At 40.9% G+C, this 18522-nt stretch overlaps 1 protein-coding gene across 3 annotated transcripts in view; it reads right to left on the bottom strand.

Moving 5' to 3' along the window:
• AGPS (alkylglycerone phosphate synthase) overlaps positions 1-18522 on the bottom strand; it is a 70391-nt gene that overhangs the window by 32389 nt on the left and 19480 nt on the right. The window contains exons 1-3 of one of the 3 annotated variants that reach the window (XM_038143012.1): positions 15223-15472; positions 5717-5806; positions 1977-2067 (exon numbers count right to left, since the gene is read on the bottom strand). In XM_038143012.1, the coding sequence (XP_037998940.1) occupies positions 1977-2067; positions 5717-5806; positions 15223-15416 (375 nt within the window). In that variant the 5' untranslated portion in view covers positions 15417-15472. Of the gene's footprint in view, positions 1-1976; positions 2068-5716; positions 5807-14920; positions 15150-15222; positions 15473-18522 lie in introns of those variants that run through there. The other 2 variants (XM_038143015.1, XM_038143013.1) reach the window with 2 other exon arrangements.

The raw sequence follows: 18522 nt of genomic DNA, 5'->3' as shown, positions 1-18522 counted from the left end.
TTTGCTAGCCCAAAGAACTCTGAGAGCAACACAGGAAATATAAGAAACAAATATGTACCAAATAAAGATCTTCAAATAATTTGTTTTAAGAAAAACCCTCGCTAGTTGCGTTTACATTTTAGACTTCAAACTTTCGTTTCTTCATGGACTTCCATAGACAGAGATATTTCATATCAAGTTGAACACTGAGTGCCTGAAGATCTTTGCTCTTGAGAGCATTAACTACTTAACAGCTATAACAATTCTTTGCAGATGGTTTTAAGTATCTTGATTTTTATAACTCTTCCACGAGTTTTTTAGTTTTAATCTTCAAGATTAAAAAGCTAGTATTTATCTATAAAAATCGTATGCACAGTGACAAACAAAAATATACCTTTATTTATTTTCATAGGACTGAAATATCTTAAAATTTGCACCCTGAAAAGCTAGCCAGGAAACCTATGTGAACTACATCTAAACTGCTCTCTGCGTTAAGTTTGGTTTGAAAAAATGAAGAGCATCAGCAGATCTTGAAGATCACAGAAGCGGGTATATTTACTATTGTTAATTAAAACACAAAAGTCACATGTAACAAGGAACCCTCCAATCTTACAAGACAGAGGCAGGAGGAGATGGCACAGAAAGACAAATGAACCAAGAGATCGCTTCCCTACTGCTGTTCCTATGTCTTCATAGTTTCTTCATGCTTAGGTGATAGCAGAAGCTGAAAACCCAGTATAGCATGACAACCTGAAATACACCTTGGAGTTATGACAGCCATGAAAATGAGGGACCTGCAGCAGTATTTGAGACTAGCTATGAGATGTCCAGGTATATACTGGAGACTCCAAAGAGTCCTATCCCATATCAAGGTAGTCAGCCGGTTTCACATTACAAGACCATTAAAACCAGAGGGGCACAACATAACAGAAAAGCACTCAACATTGCTGGCAGATATCCTGGGGAGCTGGTCTGCAAGATGTACTGTGGAATCAGGGTATTATTAAAAAATATGTACTTGTCCTTCTATTCTGCTCTATCCTTTCTCTGCATGTAAAAAGGGAACAACAATTCTCAAGACCTCTGTTCACAGCAAGTTAAAGCGGCTGCCAGTTAAGACCAACCGTGGTTAACAAAAACACATCCAGATGAATTTTTCAAAACATATTGGCAGATGGAGATCCTGTAATCCACAGCAGATGAAAGAATGTCTTGATTAATAGAAGACTGAAGAAACATTTAAGTTTTCAGGCTCTATGAGATTACCCGTTTCAAACTTGAACTCACTCAAGAGATTGGTAGAACCATTTCCCAAAGCTGGGTTGCTACAGACACAGTACAAGCACAGACTGCTTCCAATACTGCTTTAGGAAGCTATCTAGTCAGGAACCTGAAGCTTCAAAGAGATTCTAATTAGGGAGCCAGGTCTCCTGAATCTAAGTTAAGTTACTCTTTCTAAAAAGCAGTCTGTATGACTTCCAAAACACAGAACATTCCCAATGTGTTATTTTCCTGAAAACATTCAGTTCAATCTTGAGTACTCTGGTAGTCAGTTTTCAGCACCCAGACATGTAAATAAAAATTACTGTCAAATACGAACTTTGACATCTTTCAATACACCAAAAACATATCACAGTTTAACTTCCCTGTATTTTCTATCTCTGTTATCATGAACAACATTGATGTTGCATAAACAATTCCCTCTGGGCTAACACTTTCTGCAGTCTTGAAAGGCAAGCTACAGGCAGGACAAAAAGCTTCCTGTGTTGGAAACTTTCAACAAATGTACTACCAGTTATCCTGAAACCACAAGTCATGCTAAGACATATAAGGTTTCACATAGTAGTTCTACACCAACTTTTTTTTCCAAAAACTCTGAAGTATTAGTACACTATATTTAAATCAATTATGTGTGACAGCTGAATCATCTTTAACAGTGTGGTCTTGATTATCACCAAGACTAAAGTTCAAAGGAACTGGTTCAGCTATTTACTTACTCTAGAGGTAGTTTTGTGCTCCAGACTTGCTCCAAAGGTTTTTTCTATCCATTCCTTAAAAGTTGGTAATACCATACCACCTAATCTGTACCTGAAAAGTCAATATTACATAGGGTCATTTTAAATTAAAAGAATGTATGTCAGATACAGTTCTTTCAATTCTATGTATGCATAAACAGAAGTTTTAAATCAAACTCTTTACCTACAAGCCTGCAAGGCTTCTGCACATTCACTTTTCATGCAACTGTGCATTTCATTGTATTTAGCTGTTCTTTACTTCACACAGAAACAAATCATATGTCAGCATGGTATTACTTTGCTTTGGGCATAAGGCTTTTCAGTTATCCCATCCCACCACTCTTTAGAAAGGTCTCTCCCTTGCAGTAGTGTAGAAAGCAGCACCCGAGTTCACATGCTGGTTACAGACAGAGGACACACTGCAATGGAAACAGCAGTCTCAGACACACAAACCCATTTCAGTACACCTTACTTTCAAGAAAACAGAAACAGTATTAGAAGTTCCCCCTTCATCATCAAAATGCATCAGAATCCATCAAGCACTGTAAAATAACTTCCAGCACAAACTATCTGGCAAGAGCTTAGCTACGTGACAAATGCAGACTCACAGACAAGGGACAGAGGAGCTGTTTTTGGCCATGTACACCACATGTGAAAACACAGAAGGCTGGGGACACACTGAAAACAGCTGGAATCTACTGCCACTAATTGTATACATATACACACCTTCAGCACGTTTATGTGTTCAAAAGTATTCCCAGAAGAGAGAAGAAATAAGATCTTCCTTTGATATTAAAAGCTTTTAGCAGCTGAGAATCCTTACCATAGTGTTCATCTGGGTCATTGCATTAGACCTAACTGGGCCTTCCCTCTAAGATCATTCAGTCACTGTAAATCCAGTTATGACCCTGTACTTCACAGCTGGTACAACCAACTCTAAAACTGAGTCAACTGTTACACAAAAAGATCAATTCTTTTTGTTTCCTCATCTCAACTACCCCCCCAGCTCTTCTACTGACAAACCCCCTGCTCTAATCCTAGAACTAAAAGGCTATAACCTTAACTCAAGCTAGACTGTTTAGCATAGAAGACAGTATTCAGTCATTCCTCCTATGACAGCTGTTATTGTTTCATCAAACCCATACAAAAATTAAGTGAATTCTTTGAAGAGGAAAGTGCAATAAGCAATGAAAGTTTAGTGCATTTGCATCAAGAGTTTGCTATGAAGGCAGAGACCCAGGTCAGCTTGGTGTGTTTTCTTCTCCAGACCTACTGCTTAGTGTTGGCAAACTATCATTATAGCTGGATTGTGAGGGTAACCTTAATCACTTACTCTAAGGACAGCTAAAGCTATCAGAAACCCCAAAACCTTTAAGTCAAGACACAGACAGAAGTCACAGCATAGAAGATGTTAGTTTATTGCAATGCACGACTGATCAGGAAGCAAGCTTTGTATGCACACAGTGATGGTGCAAGAAGCCCCCCAAAAACCACGTGCCACAGAAACAGTCCAAAAAACAGCTTCAGTTGCTCAGACTAGCAAGTACCATCTATCCCTGTGGAGATGGCAGAGTCTATAACAAAAAAGATCATTTGACACGTGGTCTGTAGGGAAAGTCAACACAACTTTCATAAAAGGGAATCCTGTTTCACTAATCCTTGGAGTTTCATCAGGGTGTAAAACCAGAAAGTGAATAAAAGGGATACAATGAACATGAAATCCCACACTCCCTCATATTTCCACAGGTTCATCCCAGAAGTTATTTAAGAAAATACACTGCTACAGTACTGAAGAAAAAGTTCTTCTACAGGCTGAAGGATAAGTTTAAGTTAAGAAGCAAAGGGCAGGGTTTATTGATCACACTGACAGGAACTCAGGACCTTAAAAAAAACAAAAAACTAAGCAGACAGAAAAACCTATGGAAGTTAAGGTAATTGCAGCAGCCAAAAGAAAAGCATTACTGCATATCTGGCAGAATCCCACTGGTAGTCAGTATCATGGCATCTTCACTGAGCACATACAACAGCAGCCCACAGTGCTATGCATCATCTGGGCAGGGGTAAGAAAGAAGACAGTTCATCTCTTTCTGCTGCTCTGTAGAACACCGCTGTATCCACACCTTGAGTGCTGCACAGAGTTTTTGTCCCTGTCTCCAGAAAGACCTAGTGGAGCTGGAGAAGGCGCAGAGAACAATTGTACAGAGCAATGGGCCTTACAAGCAGAGACTGAAGGGCTCAAGACACCACAAGCATGGAGAGAAAATGCAAGAGAGGATATAACTGACTCTCATAAATCAATAACACAGTAGATGGGCTGAAGAACTATCATCCACCTAGTCCTGCAAAACAGTAAGGGATACTTGTTGCACAACTCAGGTACTTTACACAACCAGAACCTCGAACTTGCTGCCACTGGATGCTGCATAGGCAGGCAGTATGAGCAGACTTGAGGTTATCAGGCAAACCTATGGACAATGGACCTGTTAGCAGGTACTGAAAGGGTGAGGCATCTACACCCGTGCAGATGCTCATTCTCCTGTTTTCACTTCAAACACTCTCCTTCTGCCACTGTGGCAAAATGTTCTATAGAAATTATACTGGTGTGACCCAACAAGGTATTTCTAATGTTATGTCTCAGTTAGAGACAGTGCGGATGAGGAAAAAACCCCACCATTCCAGAACATGTACATATCAGTTACACAGCAGTCAAGAAGCCTTGATGCTTCCTCCTGAAAAAAACAGAAGTCCTAACCTTTATCTTTTTTCTTGTTTACTATGCTTTGATTTTCTGTACAGTATCTCCCTAATATTATACAGGCTTACACAAGGTTTTGCATTTTAATTTGGGCCTGAAAATAAAAAAAAAAATTAACAACTGAAGTGCTCAAGATCCCAGTTGGGTTTTTGCAGCTTTGACTCAACTAATTCATGCAAGTTGACAGACTCAAAGGCTAGGAAGGAATTTTTAGCAAAGACAGAATTTTATTTCTCTTCTGCATTCTTTTAACTCTTATGGAAAGTGTATTTTTTTAAACCAGAGAAGTGACTGCAAGGTTACTTTCCACTCATGAAGGAAAAAAACCCCAAACCACAAAGATGGCAACAGGTTTAAATTCCACTGGAACAAAATTAAGAGATCGCCAAGTAGACCTAATTTTAATGCCATTCCTCAAAAAATATATTTCTCAGAAAAACAAGCTTGCTGCACAAAGGGTTAGAGAGTAATAAATCAGAAGTGGTGCCGCTACATAACATACAACTGAAGAGCAGTTTTTATTTTTAAGTTCAGAAGATAAAGTAGCTCCATTCACAGTGGTTAAGAAACCCAAAACAAACTGGAAATTCAATAAAACAACTAGTTGATGCTCAAGAGATTCTCAAAACTGCACTGTCGTGCTGCATGTTATCTAAAGCTTTAGAACATGGTGCAGATTCTCAGTGTGATTTCATTAATCCACAGATTATATCAAGTTATAGAGAAGACTCACATTAATTTGTCTTTATAACATTTTTATAAACATTTCAATAAACCCCGGTCTATTTTACTATGTCAGACTCCTGTGTATAGACTTCCATAAACCTGTTAAATGAAGAATAAACCTATCCTATGAAATGAAGCAACTTCTCTGCCTTCTTTGAATTCACTGTATTGTGCAGCTTTTAAACTCTTTTCAGATAAACCACTAAATAAGATACTTCATTTACATAAATTTTCAACTTACCTTTTTCCTGTGAATTCTGCTTGACCCTTCTTATTGAAGATGAATTTGGAGTCATTATATCCCCATCCATTCCACTTCAAGAGTTCTTGCCTTAAAGGGAAAAAAATATGAGAGACAGTATTAGCATCCTGCAGATCCAAAATGCTTTTCTGTTATATGGTTTTGGAAAAAAGTCTTACCAGACAGCAATTCAAGAAATCAAGTACATATCAAAAGTGTATAGCTTAGAGCCAAAAGAAATTCTGAAACCACAACCATTACTCCTTCAGATTGCATCCTATGACTTGAAAGACCAGAAGCTCGATAAAAAGAACCACCAGCTTAAGTTATTGCACACTGTATTGAATCATAGAATCATTAAGGTTGGGAAAGACCTTTAAGACCATTATTTCCAACCTTTCACCAACCACCATGCCAACTAAACCACAGCACTAAGTGCCTCATCCAGTCATTTCCTGAACACTTTCAGGGATGGTGACTCCACCACCTCCCTGGGCAGCCTGTTTCAATGTCTGACAGCCCTTTCAGCGAAGAAATTCTCCCTGATGTCCAACCTGAACCTCTCCAGGTGCAGCTTCAGGCCATTTCCCCCCATCCTGTGTCTCCTGTTACCTGGGAGAAGAGGCTGACTCCCACCCAGCTACAACCTGCCAACAGGGAGCTGTACAGAGTGACAAGGTCACCCTGGAGCCTCCTCCAGGCTAAACACCCGCAGCTCCCTCAGCCGGTCCTGATCAGATCAGTGCTCCAGGCCCTTCACCTGCTCCACTGCCCTTCTCTGCACACAATCCAGCCCCCCAGGATTCAAGGTGTGACCTCACCAGTGCTGAGAACAGGGGGATGATCACAGCCCTAGCTCTGCTGGCCACACCATTGCTGATCCAGGCCAGGATGCCTTTGGCCTGCTTGGCCACCTGGGCACACCCTGGCTCACTCCAGCTGGCTGCTGACCAGCACCTGAAGGTCCTTTTCTGCTGGGCCACTTTCCAGCCACTCTGCCCCCAGCCTGTAGCAGTACATGGAATTGTTGGGACTGAAGAGATTAACATCTAAATATTTTTAGAATAAAAAAAGACATTTAGTATTTAAATTTATTTTCTTGACAGAAAATTATTTTAGTTGCTTGCCATCACTACTGCAATCCCACAGCATTCTTAACATTCAGTTGATGAGGAACTTTGAGACACATTTGGACTGAAAGTTATAAAGAACAAAACTTCAAGAAGTGCAAGAATAACAAATACAACCAGAATGTGACAGCAAAACTATAAATACACAAAAACCAAACTAACAACTGCCAAAATAAAAGCAGAAAATTAAAAAATCTTAAGCACAACGATACAGAGAATCTCTTCACTATGATAAAGTCATCAGAACTGTATCAGTGTAAGTGTATTTAAGACTTAAGAAATACATTACTAGTAATTACACATTAATCAAATTTTGCTTTAAAAGCTTGCCATTTATTTACATTACAAATGAAATTACTAACCTAGAAACTGAATTTTAGTAAAAAGAAATGTATCTTAAAAGAATTCCGTCAAAAGATCATTTACCTCCCTGCCCTATATACCGTAAATGTAGCTCTTACTCTGACTGCCTAAGACTAAGATGATCAGGAGTGACCATTTCAAAAAGACCTTGTGATTCAGAAAAAGCACTGCCTCAATCACTTTCAGCTCCAGCATTACACCCAAGATAACCATGTGATGATTGATCACCAAAGGTTTTCATTATAAATGTATTATTGACACAGGCTGCTGACATACTATCAGTGCAATTCAATAGATTTGGCTCAAACAGAATCTATTTTCTTCAAACTGCCTGTACGCAAGATTTTAATTAATCAAATGGAAAAAACCCATGGTCATGTATTTCATTACAATTGTTGATTCAGACATTTCAACCAGCCTTTGACAAATCTGGCACTTAAAGCAAACTTTATCAGTTACTGAGTACTGAAATGACTCAATACAGTTTTGTGAAATAGCCAGTCTATATGGTTCTTCCATTCTGAAGAATTAATTCTAAAATTTCAGCCAAAATTAAACTGAGCAGAGCTGTCCAGATAGAGAAGCCTCTTCTGCTGCCTGCTCTCTCTGATCTTTACACATGTAGGGTTCACACAGAAAAGGACAAGGATCCACTGATGTTTCATAGCCTGGGAATGCCTTGTGCTGTTGTGCTATTGTGACAGATTATCAAAAAGGGTTCTTAAAGCATCTAATGCAGATTTGCCCATTTTTACCCTGATTTCTATGTATGTATATTTATAAATTCTGCATATGCTTATATGATGGTCCCCAAAGAATTGAAGTCATACACAGTGGAGCTGCTCCCAGCTGAGAAGAAGGTGACATAGAATTGGCCAGCTCAAGAATTTTTTAAAAAAACTAAATGTTCCATTCAAATCCCTATCACTACACTCCTCCTCAAGGGAAGATTTCTCCCTCTGTTGACTAAATGCACTATTTCTATATACCTGACCTCTGTGGTTTGTTGAATCCCACTAAGTCAGAACAGACTTGATATTACTAAGCAAAATTGAGGAAGGCTCAAACTTCCCCTCTAATTTAGAGAGGGAAGTCCTCTTGCAAGGCAGTGCCAAATAAATATGCCAACAATGATGCATGAAACAGGCTAGAGAAACTACCTGCAAATCTGGAGACAATCAGAGCAAGACACAAAAGGCCAGGCCCTGAAGAAACAGGTGACATGAGATAAACTGATAATGGCCAGGCTGGAAACTATCATTAGTCCTGATATCAGTACAAACAGATACTTCCCACAAAATCATGGGGAGGTATTATTAATTAAGGACACAAAGACAGACTCAGATATGAGGTTTTTCTGCTACACTAACTCCATTCCCATCTGCTTGCTGGTTCTAAAGGCCTAATTTCCTAGGTTGGTTAAACCACCTGGCACTTTGATCAGGCTCTAAAATACAGAATAGAGTTTAAGAGTTTTAACTCCTAAGAATTTATTTTCTGGTTGAAAATTGCTGAGTAAAATTAAGTACACAAAGCTTTACTACGTCAGACAACATAGCTCCCATCATTGGTGTGATGACAATAATGAAATAAAAATCTAAAAAAACAATTTGCATGTTTGCAGAAGAATAGTTGACCCAAACATCATGGCTACCATGTAACACAAAAGCAGGGGATTTCACACCACCACACACAATGGGCAGTACTCTATCTCGTGGCAAGTAAACACCAGAACAAGAAACTTAGGCATCCAGTTTTTATATTCACAACTATACTGAGCAAGTCTGAGGTTTCTATTTGGAGACAGGAAGGGTTGTTTTTGGAAAGAGTATGCTGCACATACATGTTGTATGTGCAGCAAGATATAATTTACACACCCTTCTGGTTTTCTTCTCAGACTCCTCTCCAAGAAAATATATATATATATATATATATATATATATATATATATATATAGGCAAGACTCTCACCAACATCTGACATTATTCTCACTTCAAACTAAATGTTATTGTAGTATCGTGCCCAAACTCTCTTATTTAAAGACAACGCCTTTCCTATTCAGTACATTAGCTTCAACAAAATATCAAGCTCATAAACTATCCCATTTTTGACAGAAATGTGAAATGCTTTAGTCAGAAATAGTAGAAACAGACCAGTACATTCTTGCCTTCTAAATTCAATGACAGAAATTCACTACTGAAATATACGAAGTAGTACAAATCAAACCTTGCTTAAGGTTTTTAATGTGTATGTTTGTATATATACACAAAATTATACTGCCTGAAAGAAAACAAGTCACCATGGAAGCAGTGACAATAGATTAACACAGTGTGACTAGTTTAAGTGAATTTAAATATTCTACTTTCATTACAATGCCCAACACTAAAATACTAGTTTGATTCGCTGGATAAGGATTTTTACTGCTGGGGGGCAGGAGGGTGGCCCCCAGCCCACCAGGGGATCTAGAGCTCCTGAAGAATCCAGTCACTCAGCTGGGCAGGCAGAGTCCTTGAGACTACACTATTTCAACAAACTGTACCTGCCAGCACTGTTCAAATCTTAGGTTTTAGAGACTGGCACAGTGACTGGATGAAAAAGTTCTCATTTCTCCCACAGGAAGCTGAAGGACAAGCACAGAGCCTCACACAGATAGCCAAGGCTTCTTTGGAGAAGCAAGATGAATGTGCAGTTCTATCTAGCTGGAGAAACGTGACTCAGGTGGAGCAAAGCCCAGATGCTCCCATCAGTTTCCTCACAGTAACCACCGACATTGTCAATTCAATCACCAGTGGACACTCAGCATTAAAATCCCATACACATAAAATATTCACAGGCACTTCTGTTGCACTGTGGAAGAGCCAGCAGATTCCTGGAAATCAGTTTAAAGTGGCAATTTTAAGGGCTACCACATGGGCTTAAGCACCAGTATTTGCCTAGTGTAACACAGTCTTGCAGGTTGCAGAGTTCTTGCATAACTCAGTGTGTGGGTGCAGTAATACTGAGGCAGTATTATGGTGGTAAGGTGTTACAAGAAGACATTACCCAAGGAACAATTCCTCAGAGCCTACCCCAGTTGGACTTTGGGTTACCAATCCAGCCCCCCAGCTGGAAATTCAGAACCCTTTCTGTGGGTGGCATCAGAAGATCCCTCTCCCCTAGAGCAGTGTCTCTGTTCAGATTATACAGTCACGCTTCTCAACCAAGCAACACTACAGAGTGCTTCTGAAGCCAGTGGTAAATCAGCATCAGGTGCCTGAAATAAACAAAGGACATGCAGCCCAAGGAACTGTTTCAAGAACTGCTTTGTGAAAGCATCATTTATCTGGAGAGGAATGCCATGCTGCAGGCAGAGAGTATCTGCTGTGTTTGTCATTCTTATGATTTTTCCCTCTTGGAAGACCTTCCCTGCAGCAAATCCAATACAATTGTTCTCAAATCTGAAGTCAAGTAACACCTGTTTTATAACCTTAGACACATTTCAAGTTTGCATACTTACTGCTGCCTTTCAAACTGATTCCATGAAATACATCTATAAAAATCAGTAAAAGCTATTTCTTGTAATCCTAAGTGATGAGATGCTGAATACTCTTAATTTTAGACTACAGAGCCTGTAGTCCACACTTTCAGCTAAGCCCCTGCAGCTGCACACACACACAGATTCAATTGCTTTTCTGTTTGCCAAATACTCATACAACAACACAAACCTGGGCTCCTAATTACAGTTTAAACCTACAGGAAGCAACAAATGCAGACAACGAGATTTTAGGCATAATGTCAAAGGTTTAGGTACTCAAAAGCAGAGCGCTTTTCTTTAAACTATTCTGATAAAACGAGCATTCACTTTCCTTACACACATTCTTAGCCTTGACTATTTCATTACTCTTAATTTCACCACAGTGTAATAAACAAAGCCCCAAGGAATAAGGAAATTAGTGTTTCTCTAGTGTTCTTCCATAATAAATAAAGTCAATTAGGGTGAATTAAAGACCAAGCAAAGCCAAGACATTATAATCATTCTTCTCAGTAAACACTTGGCCAAATGATGATTCTTATGCAACAGAACACTTTACTAGAAGCTCTCTCTCTATTCGACCTACTACTTCAGCTGACACCAGTTTCACTTTTATCTTTGAAGAGAGTGCTCTACTACAAAATGCACACACATGGCTACTTCCAGACAGCAAATGAAACAGCAAAAAGAGATCAGTCTTTTGAGAATTATTTTCTGAAAGCATGCAAAACCAGGAATTCTGCTTTGATGTCCTAGAAGAAATAACTTAATGAAGGAATCAACTGTCTGCCATTTTTCTGCGCAAGTAAATTCAGTTCCTGGACACCTTTTCACCCATCCCACAGGGAACCTTTCAGCATGCTTTATAGCCAATACAACACAAAAATTTTCTCGCCTACACCATCAACCCCCATAGTGTTGCACAAAATAGCCAAGTTTTGGATATAACAACACTACAGAGGCATTAGGCTTGTCCATCACATTCAACTTGCAACTGATTTTTTATACTCCCCATTATTTATTTTCTACAAAGAGGTACACAAACACTTCAGGAAAGTCTAGTTGACTGCAGTCTACTACACTACTGATCTCCTTACTTTACTTCAGCTCAAAGTAGCTTCTAGTCCAAGTAATTACTTTAATCTATTGCATTATCAGATTATTCTAATTCTATTCAGTTTAAATAAACACATCAAGTTTAAATAAACAGCTATATACACATTCATTTTCTTGTACGTAACAGCTCAGATCTCAGTAGATATCAAACAGCTGATCTACAAAAATCTTTCAGTTTTTGCTGTAAACTACTTGCTTTCATATAATAATCTATATTGAGCTTCACATATTAAACACCTCACACTTTCATCTAGGTTCTTTTTCTAATAAAATTTAGCTAATGAATATATCCAGTTTGGCTTACTTGGTAAAAAATGATGTAACAATAAATATTGTGTTACTTAAATTCTTATAGACTTCCTACATTTCATCTTCCTGACATGCAACTACTCGGAGTTATGTGTTAGACAGGAATTGCTGTAACATATGAAGTCACTTTTACCATCACATTATGACACTTTTTTCATGTTAATGTTTCCATGAGAGAATCTTCGTTATCTGTTCCTCAAGTATTAACTTTGACTAACAATTAATTGCTTTGATGCAATCACAGAACCTCCTGTGAACTGCCACACCTTCCTCAATGCAACAGGTTCTTAGTCTTCTGATTTCTTAAGACTGGTGAAGTGCCACCTGCCCTTTCCTTCTTCATCACCTTAAATTCAGAAATCAGCTACACCAGGATACAGCTTAGCACCACGTGTTGTTTAAACACAATTCTCTAAAGGATGAAGTCTTCATAATAAAGATCACTCTGAGTGTTGGGGGTAAGACACAAAGCCTCTCTGAAGACACTGTTATATTCAAGTAGTACCAGTTCTTTAGCAGTTAATTCATGCTGCTGCATAACAACATCACAATCGATAGCAGCAGGAATTGCAAGCGTCTATATGAAGAAGGTACAGCAACATTAACACATTGCCCTGAACAACGTGCCTGTGAACTCGACACACAACAGTCAGCTCCCTACACACTCATCCCTTAGTTTACCCTGTGTAACAGTATGCCCATAATAACTAAAAGATATTCACAAGCCTCTCTTCATCCCCTAGGAAAGCAGCTTCTCCACAGAGATAGGATAATCAGGAGATCCTGTCCAGCTTTCTGTTGCTCCAGGACAGAATAAATGTTAAGCCCGCAAGCTACTGAGTCAACATTTAGTTAAACTTAATCAATTATCCCTTTTAACAAAGACCAAGTCATTGAAAGTTTGATTTGAGTAAGTTATACTATACAAGTTTTGATGAGATCAGCATCAGTGCATACTCCATCTCTAAGGGACTCTTACTTTTGAGCACACCCAGCAGTTACTCTGGTACAACTACAGAGGGAAGTTGCAGAACCTGACTGCTTCCAAAGCAGTACAAGCTGAACTTCATGTATACACAGTTATTCTGAAGATTAAGTAAGTTTTTCATTCAAGTCTCACCAGCAAAGTGAGCTTACCAGTCAACAAAAGTCAACAGCCTAATATAAAAGGACGGGAAAACTAATTTCAAGGAAGAGTTATTTTCCAGTTCAATTGTTTTACCAACTTTTTCAGCATGCCTATAATCCTCTTCAGGCTTCAGTACACATTGTGTAACTATGATTCCAGCTTTCACTGCAACATTCAATTAAAATATTGTATTTAAGCCAGGAATGCCACTGAGAAATAACATCTCTCTACTCTCACAGTGCCTAAGATTTCCCTCAAGAGGATACTCAGACAAATACATTAGTTACTTGTCTTTTGAGGAATTTTCCCATCTCCATAACTAGACTTGAAAAAGTAGAAACTGTAATACAATCCTTATCAATATGCAAATGCATATCTCAGTCTTCCAAGGCATTTTTATTTGGAAGCAAGAAGAACTGGATGAGACCCACAGACTTTCAGTCCATACAACATACTCTACATCCTCCCCTTGCTGGTGAGAAATAAAGTCTGGATAAGATCTTTAACACTTTGATCGTTGAACTACCAACAAGAAAGCCATGTTTCCAGAGGCCACTGTCTACTGACTGTTAGACAAACCGCCAGGAAAAAAACTCTGTGATCACAGACCTAAAGTACTACAAAGGGTTTTTTTTCCATCAAAGAAAGCCATTTACTTGCAGAAGAAATGCAACATGAGGAGAGTGCACCTGAATCTGCTAAAGTAGTACCTATAGCTTTGCTACTATTTCAAACACTACAGGAGAGATGTAACAGGTGTAAAGAACAAAAATTTTGTTTAAGGTATTTTTGGCTACAGCTTTGCCAGAAAAAATGAAATTAACAGTTCAAAAGAGGCAGAAGAGCTAAATCAGCATTCAACAGACTACAAGAAAACATGGTTGAGAGCAAAGCATGGGCTGAATGGATTTTCCTCAAACGAGGAACAGCTCTTCTATTCACTGCTCACCCAGTCTGCCTCTGGACTACCCCCATGCACTAACACACTAGTTCCTGTCCAGAGCTCAAGAGAGGACAGGAGGTTGTCTACAACCTAAGCCTTAAATTGATCTTATAAGACAGCAAGCCAACACACATACAGAAAATCCATATCTAAGAAAGGGGGAACAGTAAAAGAAAGCCACAAAACTAATACAAATCCACTCCAGCAGAAAAGGGGCCTCATAATAATAAGTTACATGGAACTACATAATGGTATTATAATCATAGCATTAAAAAAAAAAAACTAGCAGAAAATCAAATCCAAGAGCCAGTGAAATAACTTTGAACTAGAGAATTTGACTGACTTCCCTTGGTGTCATGTGACCTGACACCTTACTACTACAGACAGCAAGAACCAGAAAAAGTATTTCATAGCTCTAAAACGATTCATTTCTAAGAAACTTTTGTTAGAACCTAATGCATGAGCACACTCTGCCAGTATTCACATCAGCTGAAGGTTTCTGTGAACAGGGGAGGACCGACAGACCAGACACAGATCTTGCTCTTCACACGTGCTCCATTCCTCATTAGAGCAGCCTCAAAGTATTTTACAAAAACAAAACTTCTCTATCACATCTACAGATGTGAATCAGATGACCATGAACGACTTCCCATTTAAACAGCATCCCACTTGCTAAAGAAACAGGTAAGAGGCTGAAGACCACCTTCTTTCGCTTTCCTCCAGTCCCCGCAGCGGCGAACGGCTTCAGCCATTTACATCGCCCGCGACTGGCATCTGCCTCACCCTCCTCCTGCCGCTCCTTCCCGCCCGCCGGAGCGCCGCTCCTCCGGAAGAGCCCACGCGGGGCCTCCCCGGGCCCCTCCGGTCCGCGCCCGCGCCCGGCCGGGAGGAGAGAGCTGTCAGAGCGCGGCCCCGGCCCCGGCCCGCAGCCACGGCCCCGCGCTCCGGCAGACCGCCCGGCCCGGCCCCGCCGGCGCGGCCCGCGGGGACCCCGCTCGCACCCACCGCTTCTTCGGGATGGAGCCGGAGGCCGGCCCGGCGGAGTCGCCCTGCGCCTTGCAGGGGCTCGGGGAGAGCGCTCCCCGCCCCGGGGCCCGCGGCGAGCCCCGCAGGTGCCCGGAGATGATGCGCAGCCGCCGCCGGGCGGAGGACGGGGAGCCGCCGCCGCCTCCCGCTGCCTCCCCGGCCGCGGCCGCCATCGCTTCCGTGTTGTGCCGCGACCGCCGCCGGGTGAGAGGGCGCGCGGGCGGAAGGCGCCGCCCGGCGCTCCCCGCGCGGGCCCCGCGCACCGCCCGCCCCCCCGCCCCGGGCCGCTCGCTCCCGCTCCCCGGCCCTGCCCCGCCCGGCGCGTCCTGCCAGAGCCTCCTGCCTCGGCACCGCTGGGCTTGGTGGGCAAGCCGGAGAGACGGAGAGAGAGAGAAAGCGTTTATTAAAGATTTCCCGCCTCCGGTGCTGTAATTACAGCCCCTCTGGGTCGCTGAACAAACTTGAGAGAACACAAAGGCGTCCTTTAGAGATGAGGATTGCCTAAGTTAATGATGAAATGCTAATTAATGACAACAGCATAGGCGGGTTACTTAAGAAATAGGTGGTGAGGTGGCAGATAATCTACAGGTGTTGCAGATTTTATCATCGCTGTTGATAGGGCTGTTACAAATCTTATTTATAACAGGGCCACAAGGGTCTGGTGAGTGCCGGGTTGCTGGGCCGGGTGCCTCTCTCTGCCTGTGCAACACGCCTTCCCTGGAAGGGGGGATCCTGGTCCTGGTCATCTGCGCCCCCACTAAACCCACACCACGAAATGAATGGTGACTGACTGCTGGCAATGCATCCCCTTCTGTGTCTGGAATACCTATCATTGGGCCAATCCTTGCAAAAACTGACAATACCGACTGTATTTGGGACCTCTGGGAACATCTGGGATTCACATTGTAGCATCACTTTCAAGAAGGAGAGGACTATGATTTAAGAGGAGATACAGACTTGATGCCAACCCCAGGTGCTTTCTGCTGTGAATTTGGTGACCTTGATGCACCAGAATGCTTTGGATTTCCACTCAGGAAAGGATGTGAAAACTGAAAACATTTTAAAGTAGAACAGATGAGAAGAGGATTTTTTTCCATCAAGGAATGAAAAAAAAAAAAAAAGCTTAACAAACCGAGTCCCTTACAAAAGACTAAGGAAGATAGGTTATCAGTCTTCAAATATGTAAAAGACTGCTACGGAGCGAAAGGAAGCAATCAATCTGCCCTTCATGTCCCAGCTAGGTTGGTGAGAAGTAATGAGCTCAAACTGCAAGACATAAGTTCAGTATTAGCATTAGACTACTTTCTAATAGCAGTGAAAATGAAAAACTGTTGTAGTCTGCCTAAGTAGAGAACAAAGTCACCTTCGTTAGCCAGCGTTAAGAACAGACAGCATACATCTATCAGACATACCATTAGAAGCAGTTCTGCTCAGGGCAAAGTGATGGGCTAGATGACCTGTTGAGATTAATTCCAACTTTTCCTCTGGGACGTGAAGTGTCTCACACTGTTGAAGCCTACTCAGTTGTCACACAGGACCTACTTTCATGATCGGCTTTTGCCACTGACTGGTACCAACCAGCCCTTTGGAAGTCCTGAAGTAGATTGCTGGGATCTATGTGATGACTGATACTTGGATAATGACATTTTGTCTATCAATGTTGATTTATTTGTTCATTTCTTCCTCAGATGTTTGTTACATATGTGAAATAAATTCCCAGGAAAATTGATAAAGCTCTTACCCTCTTTCAGACCTCTTCTAGGGACCTGTTTCTCCCATGATACTTCAACCTTTCCATTAACTAAGCAATTTGCAGGAAGTTCTCCAGGGAGCAGGCTGTACTGCACAAGCAGTGAGACCTGGGCTCAGTTCCTTACCTCACATGCAATATTGGTGCTTATTTGAGTTATAGCTCCCCAAATATAAACCAGGGATAACAGTATCTCCCTAGAGAGACTGGTGTGAAGATAAACACACTATGGACTGTGTGACAACATAGGACCAGCCCCAGTAATGCCTACTGATGAGAAGCAGTCCATAAAAGCCACCCAGGTGTTATTACTGTTTGTTTTGCTTTTATTCTCACCATTGTTAATTGGTTTTATGCCCTTTGTGTACTTTGTCTAGAAAATAGCCTGCAGTTTTCCTGGGGCAGTGATTGCACTAGTTGCAATGGGATCTCAGCCTTAAGTTAGGTTTCTGGTATTAGTGCAACATAAACAGCTGCTGTGGCAGTTCGATAGTTTGGTTATGGAGTTAAATTTCCCCCCTGTGAATAATTTGTATACAAGTTTGTGGATTAACTCATGCATATCCGCATTTAGCTGTCTGCTGCTGTGGAAGCAGTCTGTAGGGAACAAACACGGGTCTTGACTGAATTTCCATTCACATTGTTTACTGAAGTTCTGGATATAGCTGGGGGCACTTTCAGTCACAGTTACCTAAAACTTTCCACGCTGCTGAATGCTGCCAAACAGATACTAAATCCCCTGTAGTAGGCTTCGGATTTTCCTAGAATGTTTCCTTGTATCCCAGTCACTTGTAAGGAACAATAATGAGCCCATTGGTCATTTATTTGATCCTAATTGTGGAGCCTCACAGTGAAAAATTGACCTCAACTAGAATCTAATAAGTAATATGTGTCATCACCCAACAATTTATTTCTCAAAAAAGTTCCAAATTAGTTTTAAAGTATGTGTGTGAATGAAGATTTAACTGGGGATGCTAGAGACAAAGTGGTATGATTTAGAAACTACTGAGAGCCTTGTCTTTTGCAAAGCAGAGAAATAGCTAAGTCACACCTCGGTTTTGTGCAACAGGGGTCTTTTCTTACGATAAGAATGCTAAGCTCCTACCAGTGCTCTGCATGCAATCTCTGCTTCCCTTGAAGGATGGCAATCCTCATAAAAAGCAGCAGTAACATAATGTGCTATCAGATTGTGAGGTCACTGTTTCTCATTTGCTGAAGTGAACCACTGGCAAGTTTTCAAAAACTATATCTAATTTAACCATATAATTCATTCTGATATGTAGTAGGGCTGAGAAGAAAACTTAGGGAACAGAATTTTGAAAGTAATATGTTTGACACCAAAGAAAACTTACATTAGTATAAATACCACAGATCTACAATGCAGTAGTTGGAAGCATTCTAATTGTTGTTGAGCCAAAGCAGCAGCCTTTGCCATTCCATGAGCTGTCCTGCCCACAAAACCGAGTGCATCTGTAAGCATAAGTGAGATGCCAGCTCAGTGTCACACCTCATGTCAACAAAGGCCTGCA

This window comes from Motacilla alba, chromosome 7 (genome assembly GCF_015832195.1).
Source record: "Motacilla alba alba isolate MOTALB_02 chromosome 7, Motacilla_alba_V1.0_pri, whole genome shotgun sequence".
Classification (NCBI taxonomy): domain Eukaryota; kingdom Metazoa; phylum Chordata; class Aves; order Passeriformes; family Motacillidae; genus Motacilla; species Motacilla alba.
Note: the sequence above shows the minus strand (reverse complement) of the source record. Positions and strands in the feature narration are given on the sequence as shown.